Genomic DNA, 26,772 nt, shown 5'->3' with positions numbered 1-26,772 from the left:
ACTGAGTGAGGCCAGTGATCAAACACACAACTTCATGGTTACCAGTCGGATTCATTTCCGCTGCATTGCAACAGGAACTTCTGTACTATATCATACCACATCTTTTTAATCCATTCATCTGTCAATGGACAATTAGGTTGTTTCCATGTCTTGGCTATTGTGAATAGAGCTGCTATGAACACAGGGATGCATGTATCTTTTTCAGTGAAAGTTTTGTCTGGATATATGCCCAGGAGTGGGAATGCTGGATCATATGGTAGCTCTATATTTAGTTTCCTGAGGTACCTCCATAGTGGTTGTACCAATTTACATTCCCACCAACAATGGGTTTTTTTTCTTTTTAGGGCTGCACTTGTGGCATGTGGAAGTTCCCAGGCTAGGGGTCAAAACGGAGCTGCAGCTGCCGGCCTACACCACAGCCAGAGCCATGCCAGATCCAAGTCGTGTCTGTGACCTACACCATAGCTTGTGGCAATGTCGGATCCTTAATCCACTGAGCAAAGTTAGGGATTGAACCCACATCCTCACAGACACTATGTTGGGTTCTTAACCTACTGAGCCACAATGGGAACTCCAAGTCTTTGCTTTTCTATTAGTTGGTTCTTTCAGCCTGACCACTCAGCCCTGATCGGCCTCCTTCCTTCTAGATTCAGGGCTTCTCCTGTGACTCAGACCCCGGTCTGATCTGCCACAGGCCCGCAGACAAGAATCATTATCCCCTCATCTGGAAAACCGAGGTAAAAGATACACATTGACTTATGATGCATGCTCCATGGCACTTGCTAAGTCAATCTTTGCCAAATGAAATGGAGCACCCCTTAGTGGAGAGTGCCTTAGTCCCTAAACCAGGCATCTCATCCATCTAGCTGTTTGCAACAGTCAGGATGATGACAGGACTGCTCCTTTTGCAGAGCTCTCTGGGGTCTCCCAGATCCCTGCTCAGGTGCCTACAGGTTCACTGCTAGATAGCACTTTCTCCCATTCTGAATGCCTTTGGGACCAATGTACTGCAACTGTGACCCCATTCAGCCTGTTCTGGTTTTAGAGGAGATGGAATATAAAACCGAACTACATGTTAACTCTTCTTAGTTGCAAAACTTTGCCTTCCCTAGCCTTCTCCTTTAATTTTTCCTTCAGGTTATAATTCCCAAGATTTCAGTCATGTCTGCTGACCTCTGGCTCTTCTAAGGGGTCCTCCCACCTCACTCTTGGCAATGCCAGTGAGCAGCAGGCAATCCCTTCCCCTCTGGAGACAATTAGGGTCTGTTGCTATCACCTCCTCCTGTGGTCTGATTCACTCCTCTGCCACCGCACCAGGGGCTCCTTGCTTGGTGGAAGTGCCATGGGAAAGGAAAGGATCATGTAGGTCCTGCCTGTCTGCGGTCTGTGGCTCCAGTCTCTCCTACTTGAGAAGTCTCCTCAGCTTTTTATTCGGGGCTCAGAGATCATGGAAGTCCTCCATTGTGCTAAAGGGACCCAGGGAGTGCAGCTCATGCTTGCCAGTCGCTACTATAGGGGAGTTTGTGGCCAAGATGGCATGATTGGCCTATGTCTATCCCAGGGAACTGAAAGGACGAATATGTACCTCTAGACAGAAAATAAAAACTAGAGTCAAGAGAAAGACAGTAAATGTGTGAAAACTTTTCCCTTTCTTTTTCTTTTTTGGTCTTTTTTAGGGCCGCACCCACGGCATATGGAAGTTCCCAGGCTAGGGGTCAAATTGGATCTGAGCCGAGTCTGTGACCTACACCACAGCTCACAGCAGCCATAGCTTACAGACACAAATGCTGGATCCTTAACCCACTGAGCAAGGCCAGGTATTGAACCCAAGTCCTCATCGATACTAGTCGGGTTCGTTAACTGCTCAGCCATGACAGGAACTCCTCCTGAAAACTTTTTCTAATGTAAGCCTTGAGAACGGTGGAATCACCTCCCGACATCCCTTTTAGGCCTAGCCTCTAGCCATGCTGAACCATGGACAGCCACCTCTGGGTCTTATTCTGGCTCTGCCTGGAACCCTGGTCCCCACTTGGTATTCTAGGGTAATTATGTATCCTCTCAGATTCAGTATGGTGTCATCTCCTGCAGGAAACCTTCCCTGTTCCCTGCCACACACTCCCCAGACCTGCAGTTAGGCTCCTGTTTTCCCCATTCAACTCTGTATTGTTATTATCTGATTATTAGTATGTTTTTCCCCAGAAGACTGTCAGTTTCCGAAGGGTACAATATGCGACACCAATCTCTGATGTCTCCACCTAGAATGTTATCTGTCATATGGAAGGGACCCTTAATAAATGTTTATAGAGTAACAAAATTGAGATCAATGGGTCAAAGGACACAAACAATCCTTTAGGCTCTTGATATATCGCAAACTGCCCTCCAAATAGTTGACACTTATTTGTAATGCCATCTATTACAGAATGTTAAGTTTCGCTGCAGCCTTGCTACTTTATTAGGAGAAATTGTGTCCTAATGTTTTAACATGTATTTCTTTACTAGTGAGGTTAGTTTCCCCAGTGTTTAATTCATTCATCATAATCCTCTATCATGAACTATCTCTTTATATCTTAGTAATCATTTTCTGACAGCTTACCAAGACTACAGCCATATTTCTTTCTCCCCTTAAGCAAGGAGCCACAGGCCCAACCTTGCAGCTGAAATGAAGCACTGGTTTCTTGAGCTATGTAGGTCCATGTCAGTGTGCCCCAGAAGGGCAGCTTACAACCTAAGTTTGCTACAAGGTCCAAGATGGTTAAGATCTTCCACAGTACAGACTTTATTTTCTTGGTAGGAGGTAGAGTTAAATACAGTCCGACAGTTTTCAGCAGATGCCTAAAATTTCTGCAAAAGAGTAAGTCTATGAAAAAGATCCATCCTCTTCATCCCATGAAATCTGCCAAGTCTCTTCTCTAGAACTTCTTCCCTTAAACCTCTAGATGGAGAGGGAAAGCAGGAGCAGGCAGGGAGTATTGCCACAGCACAGGTCAACTTCTTAGCCAGCTTTTCTGTCAGTTGGTGAAGCTATTGTGATATAAATTGGAAGGGAAAAGTCTTTTTCTCCAAAAAAATGTGACCTGAGATCTTATTCTATCTCTATACATCCCTGGTATGAGGGAGGCCTCTCCCAGTTCCTCTGATAGATAGTTATATAATGAACTTTTTTTACCATGGTTATAATGACTTTTCACAGTACATACTAGAGAGCATTGGGGAAAATTTATAGATACTATCTCAAGCCACCCAGTTTGGCTTGGCACACTCTCACCCACAACTCAGGCTTTGAAGCTGCTCCAGTTCATTTCAAAGTTCCTGTATTGCCAGTCCCCATTTTAGGCCAGAGCTATTTATCCTTTGATGTCTGAAGAAGCAGGGTTTTTTTCAGTCTGAACTCTGGGCCCAGCCTTCACGGCTCAAGTAGAAACTACCCTCCTTATGTCCATACAAAGTCAACTTGAGAGTTCATCCGTATTTTGTTTGGAAAACATTTCTAAGCTAGACTCTTGGCTGACAATTCTAAACTTTTCCTGCCTGAAAACTTTCTCCTTCTTATCTGTACACTAAATAAACTCCTCTTTTTTAAAAAAGTTCACGAACTGTAGAGTATCCAGAGAGCCAGCAATGTATCTCTTTAAGAAACTCATCCAATTCACTCAAAAAATGTTTGATCAGATACGGCTCTGACTAGGAATCTGCTACGACTATGTATCTGATTTTGCCTAAGTGCTGAAAACACAGTCAGAACTACCTTTAGCCCCACGAAAGAGGAGCCCCTTCTCTGGGCCTCACACTAAAGAAAGTCCCACATGTAACTGATGTAGACATATAAATAATACATTTATTAAAGAATACAGAAGTGCCTCTGTCACTTGGGATCTACTGCAACCTATAATCCTAAACTTCTGCTTTAGGGACTGACATGGCTCTAATCCAAGGGACACACTTTTCCACATCTCTTGCCCCAATCCTTAAAGGAGACTATGTCTGAGTGACAAGACTGCTTGTAGATTGTGCCTCTCCCAGGAGAGGAGATAGACACGGCTTCCTAGTATGGGGAGGACTAGGCAGAAGAAGCATACAGGTAAAAGAAAAGATGAACTTGTCAAATTCTTTCTCTCAGAGAGCATGACTGCAATGCGTTTTTATGTTATCACATATCACGGTTCTAGGCACCTATTTTCTTTCTTCCCTTAAGGTTCCAATGCACAGTTCTGAAGGTACACAAAAATTACCATGGTATTCCTAATAGTTGTACATAGCAGCTGAAGCACATTCTGCAATATCCAATTTGCAATCTCTTTACTCTTAAATTTGTATATGTGAAGGTTTGGACAACATGTGTGAACTTGACATTAATTCTTTATAATTCTCTATATATCTAGATATTGCTTTAAGAAGTGGTAAAAATCACAATATAAGTTAAAGCACTTTATATAATAAAATTAAAATAATCCTTAACAGTTAATGTGCTAATGTTAATTTAACATATGCAACCCCATGACAGTGTTAGAACATGCTCTGTAAAACTAATGATTAATTTCCAAATCTAAGTAATGCTTTACAAACTGTATTGACAATACCAGTTGCTATAGACTTAACAGAGTAAAATATTTTCAAATTAAATTATTTTTTAAAATAACTATAGGAGTTCCTGTCATGGCTCAGTGGTTGATGAATCCGACTAGGAACCATGAGGTTATGGGTTCAATCCCTGGCCTTGCTCAGTGGGTTAAGGATCCGGCATTGCCGTGAGCTGTGGTGTAGGTCGAAGACATGGCTTGGATCTGGCATTGCTGTGACTGTGGTATAGGCTGGCAGCTACAGCTCCAATTAGACCCCTGGCCTGGGAACCTCCACATGCCGTGGGTGTGGCCCTAGAAAAAGACAAATAATAATAATAATAATAACAATAATAATAACTACAATGCTTCAAGAAAAACTGGCTAACTTGACATTTATTGCTGTCCAAAGAAGATAAATTATGTAAAAATATAGACTATAAGAATACAGTGAGTAGTTCCCACTGTGGCTCAGCAGGTTAAGAACCTGGCTAGTATCCATGACGGTGCAGGTTTGATCTCTGGTCTCTCTCACTGTGTTAAGAATCTGGTCTTGTCGCAAGGTGCCAAGTAGGTCACAAACACAGCTCGGATCCCGCATTGCTGTGACTGTGGTGTAGGCCAGCAGATGTAGCTCCAATTTGACGCCTAGCTCGGGAACTTCCATATGCCATGAATGCATCCCTAAATATTAAAATTTAAAAAATTTAAGAAAAAGAACACAGTGATTTTGCTGAAATGAGGGCAAAAATCAATTTTTTAGCTGTGGCTTTAGAAGGTCAATCTGTCTGTCCTCCTTCCTTTAAACAGAAGACATCCCACCTATCATTGATTCTCTGCTGCTTTCAACTCAAGTGACCTTGCCAGGACTTTGGAAGGGGAATTGGAAGAGACAAGATTATATGGAAGTTAGGGAGTTTTTTTGATACAGAGGATTTGTACTATAGGAAGAAGGCTGAGAAGAAGCACATTAGACTCTGGGATTCTTCATACGTTTCAGGGTCATTGATGCTATCAGCATTTGAGGTCAATGAGGAGAGGCTGGAGATTTCAAGCATGGGTGGATCATGTACTTTTTGTCTCCTCTCATCCCAGGAGCCTTTAAAAAAATTTTTTTAATGATTTTTATTTTTTCCATTACAGTCGGTTTACTGTTTTTTATTTATTCTTTTTTTTTTTTTTTAGGGCCACAGGTGTGGCATATGGAAGCTCCCTGGCTAGGGGTCAAATTGTAGTTACAGCTGCCGCCACCACCAAAGCAATGTGGGATCCAAGCCAAGTCTACAACCTACACCACAGCTCACGGCAATGCTAGATACTTAACCCACTGACCCACTGATTGGGGCCAGGGATCGAACCCACAGCCTTATGGATACTAGTCAGGTTCATTTCCACTGAGCCACAATGGGAACTCCTTGAAAAAATTTTTGGCCATGCCTGCAGCATGTAGAAGTTTCCAGGCTAGGGATCTAAACCAAGCCACTGCAGTGATCCGGATTAAACCGGACCTTTAATCCTCTGTACCACAAGGGAACTCCCCAGGAGCCTTTAGATTCCCCTTTAGTCTCCTCTGCTTTCAGCCATCCTTCCAACAACTATTTCCATTTCCTTTCCCAGGATCCTTACCAACCATCTGGAACTAGAATTATCTTTAGTTTGAACCAAATTGTATCAAGCGCTGGAACAGAGCTGGAGAATGCTGCATAGAGAGAACACTGGGATCTGGAAAAGGAAAAATCTTGATTATTTTCAATAGCTCTGAATCCCCGGCAAGGAGCCAGAGAGGGCTATAAGGAAACAGAAGATGAACGTGATTTCTGAATGAGCTTGAAGTGAGGGAGAAAGCAAAAAAGAATAGGCATAAGAACCATAGGAAGGGTTGAGTTAGCTGGGGCATTGTTAACTAGAAGCTAAAATCAGGACTGACTTAGGAAGGGATCTGGGAGCTGGGGGAAGTTAGGAAAAACCATACCAACCACAGTGGGGGGCACTGCATCCTCAAGGGCTAGCCTAGTGAGGAAGAACCATATCCACCACAGGAGGGCACTATATCCCCAAGGGCTAACCCAGAGTGTGCAGGACCAGCAAAACAGAGAGGTCAGTCAAGGACAGCTAAGTCCCTCTCCTTTGTTCCCAGCAGACAGCATCTCTCCCTCTACCTAACCCTTGGGTTTCTTATAGATACAGAGACACCTGTAGGAGAGGGACACAACAGTCACCATCCAATTCACACACCATCTCCATGACAGATACAAATATATCCAACAGACAGGAAGAGTACAGTCATTTTGAAAAGGGACATTTGGCCTTGGGCAAAACAGGCCTTGGAAACTAAAGAATAAAGGCCCTGGGGGTCCCAGAGACAAAAACCAGGCTTGTGGGAATAAAAGATGACCTTTATCTCTGTTACACTAATTATATACCTATTTGCCACAAGACAAGAAGCTCAACTATACATTTTAAACTTATCCGTTCTGGAGTTCCTGTCGTAGCGCAGTGGTTAACAGATCCAACTAGGAACCATGAGGTTGCAGGTTTGATCCCTGGCCTTGCTCAGTGGGTTAAGGATCCAGCATTGCTGTGAGCTGTGGTGTAGGTTGCAGACGCGGCTTGGATCCTGTGTTGCTGTGGCTCTGGCGTAGATAGGCGGCTGCAGCTCCTATTCAACCCCTGGCCTGGGAACCTCCAAGAAATGGCAAAAAGACCAAAATAAATAAATAAATAAATAAAAATAAACTTATCCATTCTGGTGCTTTCCTGCAGAAGATTCTCATGCATTTCTTTCCTGTCACAGAAATGCTATTTCTGACAGCCACCATAGAACCACCTGCTGCAGATCAAAGAAGTATGACACTTTCTGGAAATTACTGGTGAGCATGAGACAAAGTCTGCCTTTTGTTATAAAAGCATCTTGCCCCTTCTACTCAGGGAGCTGACACTCTCCCTCCCCCACTTCTCACTTGAACATGAGCTATCTCTTCTAATAAAAAACTTTGCTTACCTAAGAGTCCTGTGGAAGTGGTTATTCATTTCTATGGTATTGCTGTCAATATGCTAGAAAGGGCCTGTTAACACTCTCACATATGTACACACAGATGTAATTTATTCCCTCTTCCAAAGATCACCCTGACAACAGTGTTATCTTTGTAGGTAAATGTACTGCCCTCCCTCCCATAAGGAACAACAGCAGCCATTGCCAGTCAAACTGATGCTAGTTGGAATTCTTGCCTTTTCCTCATATTTTGCCACAGCTTAAAAAATATCAGGACTTTTAATGATGCTCCATGCTCCTACTAATACTGTATGTTCTTCCTGACACCAAGCTTTGCCTCATAAGAAAGAATGGCAAGAGGAGTTCCTGTCATGGCGCGGTGGTTAACAAATCCGACTAGGAGCCATGAGGCTGAGGGTTCAACCCCTGACCTCGCTCAGTGGGTTAAGGATCCGGTGTTGCCGTGAGCTGTGGTGTAGGTCGTAGATCCCACGTTGCTATGGCTCTGGCGTAGGCTGGCAGCTACGGCTCCGATTAGACCCCTAGCCTGGGAACCTCCATATGCCGCTAGTGCAGTCCTAGAAAAGGCAAAAAAAAAAAAAAAAAAAAAGAAAGAATGGCAAGAGGCCAAGGGAGAAGTGAATTATGATTCATTTTGGAAAAAAATATTCTTGGATCAAAAGCAGAGGTTTTAGGGGGCAGGGGTAGGCAAAATGGGTGTGGGGAGTCAAAAGGTATAAATTTCCAGTTATAAAATGAGTAAGTCATGGAGATGTAACAACAGCATAGTGACTATAGTTAACACTGTATTGCATACTTGAGAGTTTCTAAGAGAGTAGGTCTTAAAAGTCCTCATCAGAGGGGAGGAAAAAAGAGGAGAGAGTACTTAGATGGTATGTGTTAACAATCAGCCTTCTGAAAAACAAAGAGAAAATTTCAGTTATGTAGAGAGGAAAGCATTTATTCTGAGGGGTGCCTGGGGAAAAGTAAATTGACCACCTAAAAAGTAGTCAAGAATTCTCTGAGTGGCCCTGGGATTCCAAACATTCCTCTATCAAAATCACCTACCTGGAGGAGTCATCCTAAATTCTAGACGAGAAAGAGATTTTATGAGGCTGGAAAGGACCTCAGAATGTCTGATTTAAGGGGAAAATATTTCAAATAACGTTAAAAACATTGTTTCTAATTAGAGAAGTAACACAAGCGTATCCAATACAGAAATGATAGGGAATTTGGAAAAATCTACTCAGCTAAAGGACATCCAACCAAGGATACTTTTTGTATTGGCAAATTTCCAACCAGTATTTTTTTACTGATTATATTTAAAACTAAAATGTGTCCTATGGTACGTATTATTTCATGCTCTGCTTTTTTTTTTTTTTTTTTTTTTTTGCTCAGTAATATAAAAGGAATGTTTTCCCATTTCCATAAACTTTCTCCTAGGGTGTAACTTAGCAGCATAGTATGCCATCCTACATTAGTGCCGTCACTGGTTTAACTTTTCTCCTGCTGCTGAGTAGTTCAGCTCTTTTCCCTACTCATGACAGCAGCCTGAGAGCTGGTAACTGAAATGCTGCCCTCAGCGGTGGTGGCCTTTCCTGATGAGCTCTTTCAAGTGCACGGGATTACCAGGGCGAGGGCTTGCTCTCCTTAAAGTCCTTGTTCTTTGTTTCCAGTCAGAGTGTTAATAACATAGCTCACTGCTAGTGAAAAACAAATGCACGCTCTTCTAACCAAAGGCCCTTATTTATCAACCCATGGAAGGCTCTCTGGGCCAGCCTCCATGGTATTGGTGTTTTACAGACAAAATACTGAAAGTGCAGGATGGAAGGAGTAAAAACAACCCCAGACTTACCCTGAGCTTGCGTGACTTCACCTACTTAAAATCTTTTCATTCTTCTAAAACTTTTCTCTAAGTGAGCATAAAAAAAAAAATGAAAGTATTGTTCCAGAATTTTACTTTACCTATTTTATAAAAATGGTCATTATTTTCACTTTCTGCTAGATTTCAGAGATGAGAGCATAGCTTGACTTAGTGAGTGGTGTCCCTTGGTGTAGAGATGTTGTTCGGCTCCCATTCCCAGCCTCGGGAGAAAATATTCCTTGTGTGATTTCTCTCCTAGTGGTGAGTCTCTGCTCTAAGCCACTCACATCTGTCCCTTGTCACCTAGTATGACTTATACTATCCTGAACATTTTAAAGAAATTTTTGAAAAACTACAATGTTTAAAAACAAAAAATAACAAAACAAAACAAAAACAAACAAAAAAAAGACTTCCCGTCATGGCTCAGTGGTTAACGAACCCGACTAGTAACCATGAGGTTGCGGGTTCGATCCCTGGCCTTGCTCAGTGGGTTAAAGATCTGGTGTTGCCGTGAGCTGTGGTGTAGGTCGAAGACGCAGCTCAGACCCCAAGTTGCTGTGGCTATGGTGCTGGTCGGTAGCTACAGCTCTGATTGGACCCCTAGGCTGGGAACTTCCATATGCCATGGGTGCAGATCTAAAAAAAAGTCAAAAAAATAAAAAATGAAAACAAAACAAACAAAAAACCAGAGGTTTTCTTTAGGTTAATGACAAGGAACTAGGGATGGGAACTTAGTTCCCTTGAGGGAATCTGGCCCTGGTTGTAGTCCTCAGTTGGTGGAAAGACTGAGTAATGACAGGAGACTACCTATAGCTCTAAAGCACATGGGACAAATCAGAGGGATGCCAACCAGTTAATACTGGACACATGCTGTGATTTGTTTAGGTATTTTTTTGTTAGTTTTTTGGCTGTGCTGAGCATATGAAAATTCCCAGGCCAGTGATCAAACCTGGGCCAGAGCAGTGACCTAAGCCACTGCAGTGACAATGCCAGATCCTTAACCTACTGAGCCACCAGGGAACTCCCTTGCTTATTTTTATTTTTTTATTTTTTATTTTTTGTCTTTTTGTCTTTTGAGGGCCGCACCCGGGATATATGGAGGTTCCCAGGCTAGGGGTTTAATAGGAGATGTTGCTGCCGGCCTACGCCAGAGCCACAGCAACACCAGATCTAAGCCACATCTAGACCTACACCACAGCTCACGGCAATGCCGGATCCTTAATCCACTCAGCATGGCCAGGGATTGAACCTGCAACCTCATGGTTCCTAGATGGATTCGTTTCTGCTGTGCCATGGTGGGAACTCCTAGGTTTTTTTTTTTTTTTTCTTTTTAAACTCCTGGGCATTTTTAAAAGGATGCCTCACCCTTTCCCACTGAATTGAATTGTTTTGACAAAGGGTTTTCACCTCACCTTGTCAAATTATAAACATATTGTTATTTTAAAATCTCATAAACATGTTTATGTAAGTCTTATTTTTAAACCTATTTTTTTGAGGAAAAAATTTTTAAGTAGAAAATGTGTTCATATCTGAAATAAGGAAACACCTCATTTGTTTTTGTGGACAGACTGATGAGGATAGAGTGTCAGGCTGCTGGCTGCCTGCAGGAACCCTCAATCCCTGGCATGAGTTTTAGCATAACAACTTGGGCAGCCACACCATCTTTGCACACTGAGCATCAAGTGCCAATATCCCTGCACTTCTGGTGGAGAAACTTGAATCAGCTTTCCTGCAGGCAATGACCACCAGTCTTTGAGAGGACTCCAGCCTCCCTTTACAAAAATGAGGAAGAAAATTTCACAGGTGGAGCTCAATGATGGATGGACAGTATTCACCAGGCAGCAGCAGCAGCAGCAGCAGCCTGGCACGGAGACCTTAATTGCTTCTGAGTTGGTGTGTATCTGTCCCTATTGTCCTACCCTACACATTCACTTGCTCCCTGCTCAGCTAACTGACAGAAGTAAATGTAAATGTTGTATTAATCAAGTGTGTGTGTGTGTGTGTGCGCGCGCGCGCGCACGTGTGCGTGCATGTGTCACAAATCTTTCTCTCGGCCTATACTTTGAAATCCTGAACCTATGGGCTTCATGTTTTATCTTATCATTCAAAACAAAACATATATCCTTTGTTCTTGTAGTTCTCTGCTTGCTGAATCCTTGAAAGCCATATAGAGAGGTATAGCAACCTATTCTTACTCAACTTGGTCAACCTAGTGAGTCTTTATGACTGTAAGAGAATTTCCCTGGCATCCTCCTCCTCTCTGAGGCAATCATCACTCTGAGCCCAGGGTCATGTTTAAGTGGCATTCCAGCAACAGAGAAGTCAAACCAGTAGAAATGCACTACTTGCTGAATATCTAACTTGGCCCCCAAATCTATTAACAGGACCTAAAAGGGCCCTGAATCTCTACTTTAGAATATATATTTTAATTTTTTATAATTCCCTCTTTCCACACTGTAGAAAGTAGTTTACAAAGCTCAGTCAAATGCCAGAAACCTAAATATCTAAACATTAGAATGAGATGCTAGGGAGTTCCTGCTGTGGCACAGCGGAAACAACTCTGACTAGGAACCACAAGATTGCGGGTTCGATCCCTCGCCTCTCTCAGTGGGTTAAGGATCTGGCGTTGCCGTGAGCTGTGGTGTAGGTCGTAGTCGTGGCTTGGATCCTGTGTTGCTGTGGTGGTGGTGTAGGCTGGCAGCTGTAGCTCCAATTTGACCCCTAGCCTGGGAACCCCCATGTGCCAAGGATTAAAAAAAGAAAAAGAAAAAGAAAGAGATGCTAATTCAGTTGATTATGGTACTATCCTTAATCGTAGGAGGGGAAAAAAGGATAATGCATCTCACTTGATTCCCAAAGAATTAACCTAAAATATACTGAGATTCTAGCAGTGAATACAAAACACAAGACACAGGGTCAACAATCAAAGACTGAAGAAACATTCTCCAGCAGGAGGTAGGGAGCTGGTTTTAGAAACAGGTAGAGCTTGAGAGAGCAGGATGTCCAGCTTGCAAGTGGCTACTTCTCTGTGGCATTCGGAGAAAGAATGAATTAAAAATGGGTGATGTTGAGAAGGGCAAGAAGATTTTTGTTCAGAAGTTTATCCATAGCATTGAGAACTATGTCTAGATACTCATGTTGCAACAGAAGAAATGGTGGGGGAAAAACTGTAATTGTAATGTATACATGTAAGGATAACCTGACTCCCTTGCTGTACAGTGGGAAAATAAAATAAAATAAAATAAAATAAAAAAGAAGTTTATCCAGTGCCATACTGTGGAAAAAAGGAGGCAAGCACAAGACCGGCCCAAACCCCATGGTCTGTTTGGACAGAAGACAGGTCAGGCTCCTGGATTCACTTACTCAGATGCCAACAAGAACAAAGGCCTCACCCAGGGAGAGGAGATGCTGATGGAGTACTTGGAGAATCCCAAAGAAGTACCTACCTGGAACAGTTGATCTTTGCTGGCTTTAAGAAGGGAGAAGGGGAGCACTTGGTAGCTAATCTCAAAAAAAGCTACTAATGAGTAATAGTTGGCCACCACCTTATTTGTTACAAGACCAAAATGTCTCATGACTTTTATATGTGTACCATATTTAAATGGATCTCCTACACTAGAATTCAGACCATGTATGGCTGATGGAATGTTTCTGTTGGACAGTCCTGAATTAAATCAGATTGGTCTGTGGCTAAATGAATATGGTCAGCTTTTTGAATTTTAGTAGTAATTGCAGTTCAATAAGTACTATCACTGTTTTCCCCTTCTAAAGAGATGATGGAATATGAAACACTAAACTTTTTGGGAAGATGGTGAATATCTTCTCAAAACCTATAGAATATTGGTTTTATATTTAGATTTCTATAGCTGGTTATATTAATATATTTAAATACTGAGATAAGCCCTTCACTGTCTCATAGAACAGAGCAAGATTTACCCGTGTTTCAAGTTGTGTTCACTAGCCAGTTAAAGCAAGAGCTGGAGAAAAACCAACAATGCTCACTTTATCTTTTTGGTCCTAACTATGTCAATTTCATTAAAATTATCTGTATCTTAAAAAAAAAGAAAAATTAGGTAGAGTTCAAAGAGTCCTACCATAATGAGAAGGAACACAATAGTACTGCCTTAAAAAAAAATACAGTCTAAAACATAACAAACGCAAGGTATTCTGAAAGTTCCTAAGTAGGAAAAGCAAACCACTAATAGAGGAATATAGACAATAATAATTCCTAGCATTCTACTGAAAAAATAAAAACTACCATATGGAGACCAGGAAACAAAGATACTTTATCTAGCTGACTCTTTATTCTTATGTGAAGACAATAGAAAGTCATTCTTAGACTACTAATATTTATTTAACTGACATTTATTTCTGAGTGCCTTTGCTGTGACAAGCATATTCTAAGTGTTGCGTGTATTAAGGTGAGCAAAACAAACAGGTTCCTGCATTTTAGACTGTGTCCCCACATACCTTGGATATTTCACAAACTAGTTTAGCAGGGTAGATTTTAACTAAGAAGAGAAAATCCTTCTGTTGCAGCAGTTAAAATACCCATACCCATAGAGAGAGCCTACTTTCATTCCCATGGTAAGCAGGGTCACTGCAAGGGGAGGAATGCCCTTGCCTTTGCCATCAAGAATATGGCCTGGCCTCCCATGTGGACTGCATCAGAGAATCAGGGGAGGACAAATTATTTATCAACTCTGGGGAAAGAGAGAAATCAAATATCGTAAGATGAAAGGTAGTGCAGTCATCATCAGGTGTCTTTGCTGGCTTGATAAAATCAAGGTCACAGAAGGCTATAACCAAAGAGAATTAGCTAAACTACCACATTTTATTTAATCACAGTTCAGAAGAACTCCCCTAATTTCTGTTAAAGGTACTTTAACAATATCACTTCCCTCTGGAGGGAAGTAAGAGACTAGTGGGAAGAGTTAATTGGTGTTTACTTGAGAACAAAAAAGAAAGTGAAGGTCCAAAAAGATAGATGAGAGAGAGAGAGAGAGAGAGAGAGAGAGAGAGAGAGAGAGCGCGCGATACAAAGAAAAGGAAGGCGGGAAAGAGAGGAGGGGAGGGAAGGGAAGGGCGACAGACTGGCTTTCCAAAGGCACGGATGAAGCAACAGCTTGGAGACAACATTCTGAAAGGATGGAGCATCATCCTTCAGGGTGCAGTGTATTTATTGAACCAGAAACCTCTAAATGAGACTATGTCCTAAGGAGGAAGAATTACAGGTCTGATAACTAAGGAGCAGAAGCAGGACTGGCTTCACTTACCATCACTCCCACTGACACAGGGAAATTTCATGCTTGCATCTTTGTAACTCTGGGCTCTGCAGGGTCAAAAGTCCACACCCCAAAAGAGGATGCGCTCTTGCTAAGGGACATTTTGAGGGTCTCACTGAACTACAAACTACAGCTGCTGCCACAACACTTTGGATTTCTTGGGTCTAGAGAGCAGCAGATGAAAAGAGGGGTTACCATACTGTCAGGGCTAAGTAACCCTAATTAGCAGGAAGAGGTAGGACTGCCTTTTCACCATGGGAGCAGAGAGGAATTCATGTGGAACTCAAGTGATCTTACTTGGCTGCTTCCCGGAATTCCCATGCTCCACTGTAACTGTGAAAGTACATGTGCAGCCACGTCAGTCAGAGAAAGATATGACTATCAAGGGTTTGGACCACTCAGGAATGAAGGTTTGGGGCATAACACCAAACAAGCCACTAAGACACGATATAGCTAAGGGTTAGGGGAAATTAGAATGGACAGTAGAGAAGGGAGAGGATGGTGCCAGTAGCAGCCCTAAGATCACATGCAGTGATAGTGACTATAATTTTCCCCACTAACCTCCTTTTTCTAAGTTTTTCCTCAGGAACAGATTCCCATACAAAGCGTGAGGGATTGCCTCTTAAGCCTATCTGAAGAAGTGGATCTATATGGCTCTAGGGAAGCTATGAAAATGCATTACTCAGCTCTCCTGCTGTGGGGATCATCATTAACTCATGGCCCCAATTGCAACACCCTTAATCTGCCATGCTTCCCATGGGCCACTCTCAGACAATGACTTAGGACAGCAGGGATACTAATTCCTTTTCTGCAGGACTCCTCCAATGGCCACCTCGAGCTCAAAGATTCTCCGTTAGCCAGGCTGAAACTTTTCCACAACTGTGCCTATCCAACCTGTTTTCCTTCCCTCCCTCTTTCACAGAGGTCAGACCTGCATCAGTCTGACAGATCTTCCTGACTCTTCTGGCTTCCTCTCTCTTTCCCTTCAAAGGCATTCTTCCAATAAATCTCTTATGGATCTAATTCCATCCCAATATCTGCTTCTCTAAGAACCTAAACTGACACAAATATGCCCACAAAACAATTTAAAACTGTAAACTATGATTTCAAAACAAGATAAGAAAATAATCTAAGACATGAAAGAACAACATGTATCAAAATTAGAAAAAATTCAGAAAAAAAAAGGTGACATATTCGGGAAAGCTACAAATAAAAATAAAAAAATTTTTTAATGATAAAGACTAACCAAGAAGACCCATGAATGCGAGCAAACACAATGAAAAATGTCTTAAGAGAACAGAAGATTAAAAGGGGGAGAAAGAGGAGTTCCTGTCGTGGCTCAGTGGTTAGCGAATCCGACTAGGAACCATCCGACTTGGAGGTTCGGTCCCTGGCCTTGCTCAGTGGGTTAAGGATCTGGCGTTGCTGTGAGCTGTGGTGTAGGTCGCAGAAGCGGCTCGGATCCTGCGTTGCTGTGGCTCTGGCCTAGGCTGCGGCTACAGCTCCAATTCGACCCCTAGCCTGGGAATCGCCATATGCTGAGGGAATGACCCAAGAAATGGCAAAAAGACAAAAAGGGGGGGGGGGTGGAGAAAGAAACAAAAAGAAACAAAGAAAAAGATAAAAAGGGGTACTATTTGGGTCCTTTGGTGGAAGAATTTCTTTAATTTCCCCAAATACTATTCCAGTTGCTTTATACCTTCATTACTGGTCTCTAAATCTAATTACTATTTCCCTTTTTCACAAACTCATTGAAGACCAGTTGGTCATCATTCATCTCCAACAAAACTATACAAACATTCCTCAAAGAATCTTTATTTTCCTTTACTTAACTTGAGGGATGGGCTGGGGAGGATTTATCTCTAATATTGTCTAATTCCTGCACATTTATATCTGTTTTTAAAATGTAGAGCCACTAATTGGAAATATTACCTAGGTGTGGTCAAGGTGTGATCACTGTTAACATGAAATAATTCATGGGTTAGGTATGAAATGGGTTCATCTATGCTTTATGAATTTGTGACCTGGTCAAATGATTATACTTGGATCCTAATCCTAGTATATCCTGTTGAGATTTTTCCAAGCATGGAAACAAGAGGTCACATGATTAACATCAAAAAAGTTGATTAAGCATTTTCAGTGTACAAAGAATTGTGTTCACTGTTTTATATATGTTAAGGACATCCCTGATCTGTGAGGAGCTGGTATGGAGGGTTTTGTTTTGTTTTTGTTTTTGTTTTACCACCCTCAGCATATGGAGGTTCCCAGGCTAGGGGTCAAATCAGAGCTACAGCTGCTGACCTATGCCACAGCCACAGCAATGCTAGGTCCAAGCCACATCTGCAACCTACACCAAAGCTCATGGCAACACCAGATCCTTTAACCCACTGAGCAGGGCCAGGGATTGAACCCACATCCTCGTGGATACTAGTTGGGTTTATTTCTGCTGAGCCACAATGGAAACTCTGATGTGTGGAGGGTTTTTTGTTTTGTTTTTATGAAAAATACTTTGGATTAAGAACAGGGATACACAGGAGTTCCCTGGTAGCCTAGTGGTTAAGGATCCAGTGTTGTCACTGCTGAGGCTCAAGTTACTGCTATGGTGTGGGTTTGATCCCTGGCCCAGGAACTTCTACATGCCATGGGCACAAAAAAAAAAACAAAAAACAAAAAAAAACAAACAAACAAACAAAAAAAACACATAAATTTAGGACTAAGTCAGCTTTTGAGATGTTATATTACCAAAAGAAGGGAACAATTCTAAATAGACCAGTGTCAGAATAAAGGAAGTCATATCTATATATTGGTGGTTCAAAAGGAAAAGCAGGAGGGACATTTAGAGGCACCACCAACCTCTCCGGCTCATTACTTCTCTGTTTCCAGTGCTTTGACTTACTTGGCCCCAAATATCCCCATGTTAAAGTCTGTCTTAGAAATGAGACCTGAATTCATAATAAAAATTAAAATGTAACTATTCCCGCTTTAAGGTCCCAAAATACATGTGATAACACTTATGATAATAATGGGAACATATTGAGCATTTATTTGGGGCAGACATTATCTCATTACATCCTCATTCCAATAACCCTGTAAGGTAGCAATTGCTATGGTCTTTTTTTTTTTTTTTTTTTTTTTTTTTTTGGCTATGCCCATGGCATGTAGAAATACCTGGGCCGGGGATCAAACCCATGTCACAGCAGCGACCCAAGCCACTGCAGTATAACATCAGATCCTTAGTCCACCGACCACAGGAAACTCCAACAACTATTACTGTCTTGCTGCTCTAGAATTCAAATTCAGACTGCCAGACTCCAGATGCCAAACACTTTATATCTCTGTTTCACTACCTCCCTATGTCAAAAAATAACAGCCAATCTTATGCTAACCTACAGTGAGAGGGATATTTTATCTTGCTAACATTTGAGTCAGAGATCTAAAGTTAAACAAAGTGACACAGGAGATAAGACACAAGAGATGAGAATTGACAAGAGATGAGAGTGTGGCAGTATGAATCAAAGGGGGGGATGAGGGGTAGAGAAGTGAACCTGAAAGGAAGGAGAGGGGTGAGTGAGGCACTTACCAAAGCTGTCCTAAGTGCCCCTTAAGTCTTACTCCAGAGTATTCAGATTATTGAAAGGCCTCCATTACTAGAAGCAAAGTTTAATAACTCAAATGAAAATCAGACATTTAACTGTCCAATTGATATAGTTCCCCATATTTTATCCCATAATCACCATATTTGGACTCTGACATTTACACCACAGGCAATACTTCTACACATTCAGTCACCAGATTTCTATCCCAAAAGGTTAATAATACCATAGCTGATTAATGGTGTGCCATAAGAATCACGAGGTTAGAACACAGTAAGTTATTTTTAATGCTACATGTTAACACTTCAGACCAGTGTTCTTAACTAACCTGCTAACTTGCATTCTAAGTAACCACTTGCATTCTAAGTGCATTATGAAGTAGGGTATATGTTTAAAGGTGAATCTCAGACTTAGACTGCCATGGTTTAAATCTAGTTGTCACCTAACAAGCTTTGTGATCTTGTCATAATATTTAAACACCTGAAGACTCAGTTTCCTCAAGTGCAAAATGGGGTTAAAATAATCTACCCCACAGAATTGTGGGAGCTAAATGAGGTAGCATTATGTAAAAGTGCTTGCCACACTATCTGGCACATATGTTCTAATGCTGGCTATTTATCTAAGCCATTTATTTATATTAATATGAAGAGAAACTAACATGCAAAAGAGATAAAATCTATTAACTATAAACTTCTGCTATCTTCAGTCGCCTAAATCTGGCTTTTCTTATTTCCTTTTTTTTTAATGCTTTTTTTTTTTAAGAAATTAAGGTATAGTTGATTTACAGTGTTGTGCTGGTTTTTATTTCATCTCTTCTTTTCACAGTAGGTAAGGACTCCAAGGCTCCAGAGTTCTCCAGAGAGAAAGACGAACAACACAGGTAGCTAATACACACAGAAATTCCTCGACTTCCCAAAAGAGTGCCCGCCCCTACCTCATCCAGCCTTCTCTATTTCTGGACCTGAGGACAAATCCTAAAGAGTTGAGGCCACCTGTCTTCCGGCTGGTTACTTCTGAACCAAGGGCCTTGTGCAGTCTCCAAGGTGATTTACATATCGATTTGTTATTGGCTCCTAGTAACCACTCGCCCTCCTCATTGGCTGATTCTGCCCCGCGTCGACGTTCAACGGAGGAGGTTCACTGCGACGAGTGAAGGGCGGGTTATCGGCACCCACATTTCCGCTTCCGGTTTATCTCTGGCACCATGGCGACCGCAGCAGGAGCCGGGTGTCTGCTGACATTACGCGGATGGCGCCGTGGCCTTGGAGTTGCTCCCCGGTGCCGGGTGAGTGATTACTTTCCCTGCCGTCGGAGAGGCTGTGGATCTAGATAACAGCTCTGCGCCGAGGAGGAGCGCTCTCGGCAACGCCTCCCTTAGCAAGTGCCGGCAACCATCCTTTCTGTCCCCCAGTCAGCTTTTCTTTCCCGGCCTACAGGCGCTCGCTGCCCTCGTACCCGGCGTCTCCCAGGTGGATAACAAGTCCGATTTCCTGGGGAAGAAGTCCCATCGCCGGCACCCTGGCATCCTGCAGTTGTCGCGCGTGCGGCTGCCGCAAGCATTGGTCGATGCCGCGACATTACTACTGCTGGGTGAGTAACGGTGGGAAATGGAAGCTAGAGGAGAAACGTAGACTGGTCTTACGTGTAAGTGATTCCGCTTTTCATTTTGGTCCGTAGAGAGCTCTATGCCCAATATGGAGAAGCAGGTGCAAGCACTGACCAATTATCTCTGGAGCCGGCATTTACCCGTAGAGACAGAGGAGTTGCAAAGACGGGCTGTACATTTGGAGAAAAAATTCTTGGAAAACGCAGGTAGGGCTCAAGTATTTAATTAACGAGTAGACCAAGTTGAAAAAGTAGTGGGAATTGAAGTGCAAGAAATAATTTCACAGTCTCTTAAATAGATACTGCAGTTTCTATTTTGACTTTCTGGCCAGTGCAATTATTACAATAATGCTTTACTAAGAGAAGATAATTTCAGGGATTGCCCTTGGGGCTTGAGTAAAAGTCAGTTAGTGCTTCAGTATCCTGTCGAAATTTAGATCTTTGGGGTTTTTAAAATTATATATTTAAAGCACTCTAATATGTAATAAAATAACAAATATTGAAATATTTTGGATTTCTTTTTGTGTAGATAAGAGAAGAATCTGGGGCATATTTTCCACTGATAGCACACACCAATTAGAATGTTAAATTGTTACACAAAATAATATTTGGATTTTATAACATTGAAAAAGTAAATTTTCCAAAATTTACAAATTTTCCAAAAAGTAAATATTTAGAATGTCTCAACCATGCTTAATGTTTTCCAATATGGAAGTAAATATTAGTTTAATATAAAATAATTATATTTATTATTTCAATTAAGCTAAATAAAATAATATTTCAGGTCTCCAGTTCTACTGGCCATGTTGCAGGTACACATAGATCTTTATTTTTTTTCCTACAAGTCCATTGGTTTAAGATGATCTAAGTTTTTATTCAAGTAAAATAAAGTCCTTGTTCAGTACTGAAACACTCTTCAGGGAAAGAAGAGTACGTATAGTTTGCCAAGTTATTTTCATGATGTGAGTTCCCTCATATTAAAGACCTGCCTTTTATTCATCTTGTATTTCCTGAACTTCCTGTAGTACCTTGTTCATAATATTTGCTTGGTAGATAAAATAGTGCTGAACTGAATGCAATCATGAGACTTAAGATTTTTCAAGCCCCGTTCCTCCCTATAGGAACATCGGAGACATCACAATATTAAGTTTTGGGGAAATGAGGAAATCCACAAAATACTGTCTTTATTCTATTCCTTAAATCTTTATTATACTTTTTAATATAGATAAAACCTGTTGGGTAGGTTTGGTTGAATTGAATAAACTGCTATTAGAGGCAAAATTCTATCTGCTACACTTTGATGATGGTGGTGGTGGTGGTGTTATTCTTTTTTCTTTTTAATTACATGATGAATTTATTACATTTATAGTTGTACAATGATCATCACAATCCAATCTTAATAGGATTTCCATCCCACAACCCCAGCGCATCCCCCCACCCCCGAACTGTCTCCTTTGGAAATCATTAGGTTTTTCAAAGTCTGTCAGTCAGTATCTGTTCTGCAAAGAAGTTCATTCTGTCCTTTTTTCAGATTCTACATGTCAGTGAAAGCATTTGATGTTGGTGTCTCATTGTCTGACTGACTTCACTTAGCATGATAATTTCTAGGTCCATCTGTGTTGCTAAAAATGCCAGCATTTCATTCTTTTTAATGGCTGAGTAATATTCCAGGTGTTTGTTATGCTTACTTGAAATTTTTCTCTGTGTTTTGGCTTTTCTCTTAAGCATCGGGGCTTTTCCCAGGTGGGAACTGGGGAGAAATAGGCAGGCAGTATATTCAGATATTGGATCTGAGCCCTGTTCTTCCTAGGTCCTTACTTCCAGTCCTTGTTCTCACCCCAGACTCATGTCAGATGGAGGAAAAACTTCATGGAGATGTGCTGCGTGCTCTGCGCAGAACTACCTATCATTGGCAAGAACTGAGGTAAGGGGGACTAGAAGAGCTGCAGAAGAAGGAAAGTTTGACTTTAGAAGGAGAGTTGGGAAAGTTTTAGTAATATTTAGTCATAAATGTTTTTCAAACATTTTAGCTTTTGAATAAGTGACCTGGTTTGTAAGCCTCCTAGGACTCTTCTGTGTTAAGAAGTGAAAGTGTTGACTGGAGGAGCTGTTTTCAAAGATTTCATTTCCTAAAAGTCTAGAGGGTAGCTATGGGGTAGAGGTTATTTCCCAGTGGAATGATTCTGATTTTTCTGGCAGCTACAATGAGGGACTGAGCCTGTTGTATATGGCAGCAAGACTGGATGGTGGCTTTGCAGCAGTCTCCAGGGCATTCCATGAGGTGAATTTCCATCAACTTTCAACCTGAACCCTTTTAGCATCCCTTTTTATAAAGGAATCTTCTGGATTAGGTTACTTGGGGAATTGCATGTGCATTTTTTTTTAAAAACAGACTCTCTTTATCCTCTGAAAGGATTTTGTGACCCAAAAAAGTTTCTTTGTTTTTTTTTGGTTTTTCTTTTTCTTTGTTTTCCTTTTTCTTTTTTTCCTTTTTTTGTCTTTTTCTAGGGCCGCACCTGTGGCATATGGAGGTTCCCAGGCTAGGGGTCTGATGGGAGCTGTAGCTGCTGGCCTATACCACAGCCACAGCAACACAGGATCTAAGCCTCGTCTGCTACCTATACCACAGCTCACGGCAACGCCGGATCCTTAACCCACTGAGCGAGGCCAGGAATGGAACCCACAACCTCATGATTCCTAGTCAGACTCGTTAACCACTGAGCCACAACAGGAACTCTTTGTTTTTTTTTTTTTGTAGCCACACCTGCAGCATGTGGAAGTTCCCAGGCTAGGGGTAGAATTGGAGCTGCAGCTGCTAGCCTATACCACAGCCATAGTAACACCAGATCTGAGCTGCATCTGCAACTACAATGCAGCTTGCCGCAGTGCCAGATCCTTAACCCATTAAGGGAGGCTAGGGATCCAGCCTGCATCCTCAGGGACACTGTTGGGTTCTTAACCTGCTGAGCCACAATGGATCTCCTAGACCAGAATCAGTTTTAAAAGCTTTCTATTCTATAAAGCATTTACATTGAATCTTAAAGACATTAGTATTCTCATTTTCTCTTTTGTGGTCCTAGCTCATATTTACCAAGATGCTAAATATCTACTTTCCCCACTGTGGGATGTTGTGTATTTCTTCAGATCCAAGCTCGATTTCCAGAGTTCCAGCCACAAACCTTAATGGACTTTGGCTCAGGTACTGGTTCTGTCACCTGGTGAGTATCTTTCTATGTCTCTGTCAGTTGTAGCTCTAGGAACCATGCTTACACCATTCCATTATCAAGAGGATGGAGAACCAGAGGGAGAGTAGGAAAGTTGGGGACTGGAATGTTTTTTTCCTCAGATCAGACAAGGCATGAGAAGGTATATGGATTAGGGGCAGAACTTAAAGAAATGTCATGTGACAAAAAGACCCATGTTTAGAAGGATAAAAGGGAAAGGAATTTAGTCCAGGGCATAGGTTTTACCTATCACCAAAACTTTTTTGTGTACAAACAGTTTTTTGAGTCTGCCTTTTTTTAAGAAGTAGTAAAGGAAATAAGAAAATAACATTGTTAGTTTTTCCAACTATTTTTAACATAGCAGTCTATTTCTCCAAGGGTGGGTTGGGGACAGAGGTTTCTTGGAATGACTCTTTGTCATGAGAACTGGCAGTTTATTTTTTTGCTATCTTAGGGCTGCTCATAGTACTTGGGGCCAGAGCCTACGTGAATACATGTGTGTGGACAGCTCAGCTGCCATGTTGGATCTGGCAGAAAAGCTACTGAAAGGTAAGGAAAAAGTATATGGAAGGGCTATTCCAACATCAAAAGGGTTAAAAAAAAAGCAAAGGAGTACTAGAAAGAGTCTTTTATTGGGGAAAAGTAGAGAGGGTTAAAAGTTAAAGGTGAGTCTGATCCAGTACTGTGGTCAAGCAGAAGGTGCTGGAGGCCTTTGTTGGACTGTGGGTGGGTTAAGCTTAATAGGACAGGTGACCCAGTATTCTTTCTGCCCTTTTTATAGTTGTTTATTGTATCCTACCCTCAGCTGGCATTTTTCTTTATTCCAGGGCCATGTTTTCTTATTAGGATGTCACTTCATTTTATACTTGTACACTCATAGTTGCCACATCTCTGCTTTCCTCCACAGGTGGTTCAGAATCTGGGCTGCCTTATGTTCCAGGGGTCTTTTTCAGACAGTTTCTACCTGTATCACCCAAGGCAAGTGGCAGCATTTAAAGTATGGTAAATGTGGAGTGTGTAATTTGAAAACTGTGGTCACAGCTTTTAAACCTAGCATCAAACGTTAGACCTAGCATCAAACGTTAGAAAATGAAAGCAGAAGAAATTTCCTGGAATAGACCTTTGTTGTACTCTTAGAAGAAGATGCCAGGTTTTTCCGTCTTGTGCCCTAGGTACAATTCGATGTAGTGGTATCAGCCTTTTCTCTAAGCGAACTACCCAGCAAGGCTGACCGCAATGATATAGTCCAAACTTTGTGGCGCAAAACAAGTCATTTTCTGGTGAGTGGAAACACCTTTTTCCCTTCAAGTTGTCAAGTACTTCCTAGGTTTCTCTGTTTTTCCTTCTCCCCATTGGAGCTTGTCTTCATTTTTGACCATTTTTCTCTTGTATAGATCACTTTGTCCCATTTTTAGGGACTCCATCCTCATGTTATATATAATGCCCACTTCCTTTAGGACCCTGCTCCATCTGGGAATGCTCTTTAAGCGCTCCTGACATTTATATTTTGATGTAATTTAGGGCTTCTTATTTTCCCCTTTTGTAATCAGATATTGGTGGAGAATGGAACAAAAGCTGGACACTCCCTTCTCATGGATGCCAGGGACCTGGTCCTTAATGTAAGGTTCTTTCTGCTTCTTTCATCCTACCCTCCATCCCCCACCTGTTCTCACCAGTTCTTGGCACTCCCTTGAAAATTGAAGGAACTCTGTCATACAATGGTGAGGATGACTCTCAAGTTGGTAGACATACGAAGTCATCATGATATAGAGTAGTAGTTGGCAAACTACTACTCAAATCCAGCCTGCCACCTGCAGCTCAAATCCAGCCTGCCACCTGTTTTTGTCTGAGCCACGCTTATTTATGTGTTTATAGTCGTATACTGTTGTCTGTGGCTGTTTTCACATTACAAATAGAAGTTGAATAGTTTCTAAGAAACAGACTTTGCCTACTCTCTGGGCCTTTGAAAAATTTTTTTGCTGATACCTGATCCCAGGCACTGCTGAGCCAAGAACGTTCTGTCTTTGGAATAGTATAAGTCAGTATATAATCGTAAATTTAGTTGTCTTGGATGTTTTTGAGAGTGGATGTTGCTGACAATGGAGAGCACCATACTATCTGCCAAGTTCCTGCCTTTCTCCTGCTGCAAAGTGAAAGTTCTTTGTTTGGAGTCTTAGAGAAGTAAGCAGCCAGCTTAACTCAAAGAACTTAGTTAATTACCAGAATTAAATGTTAGAAGAGTCCTCAATTTATTGAGTGCAGAAATTAAGTTATGAGAATAGACCCCTCAGGCCTAGCCTTATTTTCTTGATTTCCTTTGATTTCAGGAAAAAGAAAAGTCACCTTTGGACCCTCGACCTGGTTTTGTCTTTGCCCCAGTGAGTATTACTTCTACCTTTCCCAGCATGCAAAGAACTGAACTCACCTGTGGCCAGGAAAAGTATGAGGGTAAAGCTAAGGCACCTTCCACTACTTTGGGTCACTTTCCAATTTCTTTCTTAGTGATTGCCCTGGCTTTCCCTACCCTCTTCTCTTGTGCTCCTTTATCCCTAAACCTTATGGGCCCAATCACTCTCAGCTTTTCAGTTTTATGATCTGAGGTTCTTTTGTCTTAACTCATGTGTTTTATTTGTGTTCACAGTGTCCCCATGAACTTCAGTGTCCCCAGTTGTCAGCCCCTAAGCCCCTGGCCTGTAGCTTTTCCCAGGCTTACCATCCTATCCCCTTCAGCTGGGTATGTACTCTGGAAATATTGTGACAGGGAGAAAATAGCCTGGGAAAGTACAATGAAAAAGAATCAGAAATGGGAGGAGTTGGAAAATTCAGGGAATGCTTGGAGACTTTAGTGCCTGAATGTGTATGACTTGTGAATATGAAAGGGCTTCAGGAATGAGGTTCAAAAAAATTTTTTCCCATAACTTTTTCTCCCAAACCTCTTTATCCTTATCTTAGAACAAGAAGCCAAAAGAGGAAAAGTTCTCTATGGTAATCCTTGCCCGAGGGTATCCAGAGGAGGCAAGTCGCTGGCCCCGTATTACTCAGCCTGTCCTTAAACGGCCACGCCACGTGCATTGTCACCTGTGCTGTCCAGATGGGCATATGCAGCATGCTGTGATCACAGCCCGCCGACATGGCAGGTATAGAAGGTGTAACCAAAATTAGTGGGAGGTGGCAAGAACCTGCAGCCCTCATTGACCCTCTCTTTTATGTAGGGATTTGTATCGCTGTGCCCGTGTCAGCTCCTGGGGAGATCTTTTACCTGTGACCACGCCGTCTGAGCTTCCTCCATCCTCTGCTCAAGATCCCCCTGAGAGTTGAGAAAGATGTGTAACAAGTGTGTTCTGTCATGCCTGCCAAGGCTGAAACCACCTGGTATCCAGGATGGGAATACTGGTACCCCTCTATATCTGTGTTTGCATGATGTTTTAATAATAGAAAGTTTTCAAAGACTGGAAATGGATCTTGTGATTCTTAAAGGGTATAGAGGTCTGTTGCCATGGCCTATTCTATAATGAACAGAATCGTCAGATTTTCAGTGCCTATTTTGTAACCAAGCAGGGCCCTGTGGGGCTCCTGGGCACAAAAGCCTTTCTGGGTCCCCCATTTCTTGTTGTTAGGAAATGGGCCTCATTCAGCCTCCCTGGCCTTCCCTG

At 41.9% G+C, this 26,772-nt stretch overlaps 1 protein-coding gene and 1 long non-coding RNA gene across 2 annotated transcripts; one reads left to right on the top strand and one right to left on the bottom strand.

Annotated features, from left to right (window-relative positions):
* On the bottom strand, positions 1,806-19,375 carry LOC110261608. The gene is made up of 4 exons (XR_002345954.1): positions 19,225-19,375; positions 18,278-18,344; positions 6,183-6,278; positions 1,806-3,021 (listed from the first exon to the last, which is right to left on the bottom strand). It is a non-coding gene; the product is annotated as an uncharacterized LOC110261608 (long non-coding RNA).
* On the top strand, positions 19,481-26,566 carry METTL17 (methyltransferase like 17). Its single transcript, NM_001244326.1, is given in 14 exon segments — positions 19,481-19,575; positions 19,727-19,880; positions 19,968-20,102; positions 21,738-21,819; positions 22,095-22,176; positions 23,040-23,113; positions 23,574-23,668; positions 24,027-24,097; positions 24,292-24,399; positions 24,670-24,738; positions 25,447-25,497; positions 25,761-25,853; positions 26,072-26,256; positions 26,332-26,566. Coding segments are annotated over 14 exon segments (1,386 nt in total). The 5' UTR covers positions 19,481-19,494; the 3' UTR covers positions 26,438-26,566.

Source organism: Sus scrofa, chromosome 7 (genome assembly GCF_000003025.6).
Source record: "Sus scrofa isolate TJ Tabasco breed Duroc chromosome 7, Sscrofa11.1, whole genome shotgun sequence".
Lineage (NCBI taxonomy): Eukaryota > Metazoa > Chordata > Mammalia > Artiodactyla > Suidae > Sus > Sus scrofa.
Note: the sequence above shows the minus strand (reverse complement) of the source record. Positions and strands in the feature narration are given on the sequence as shown.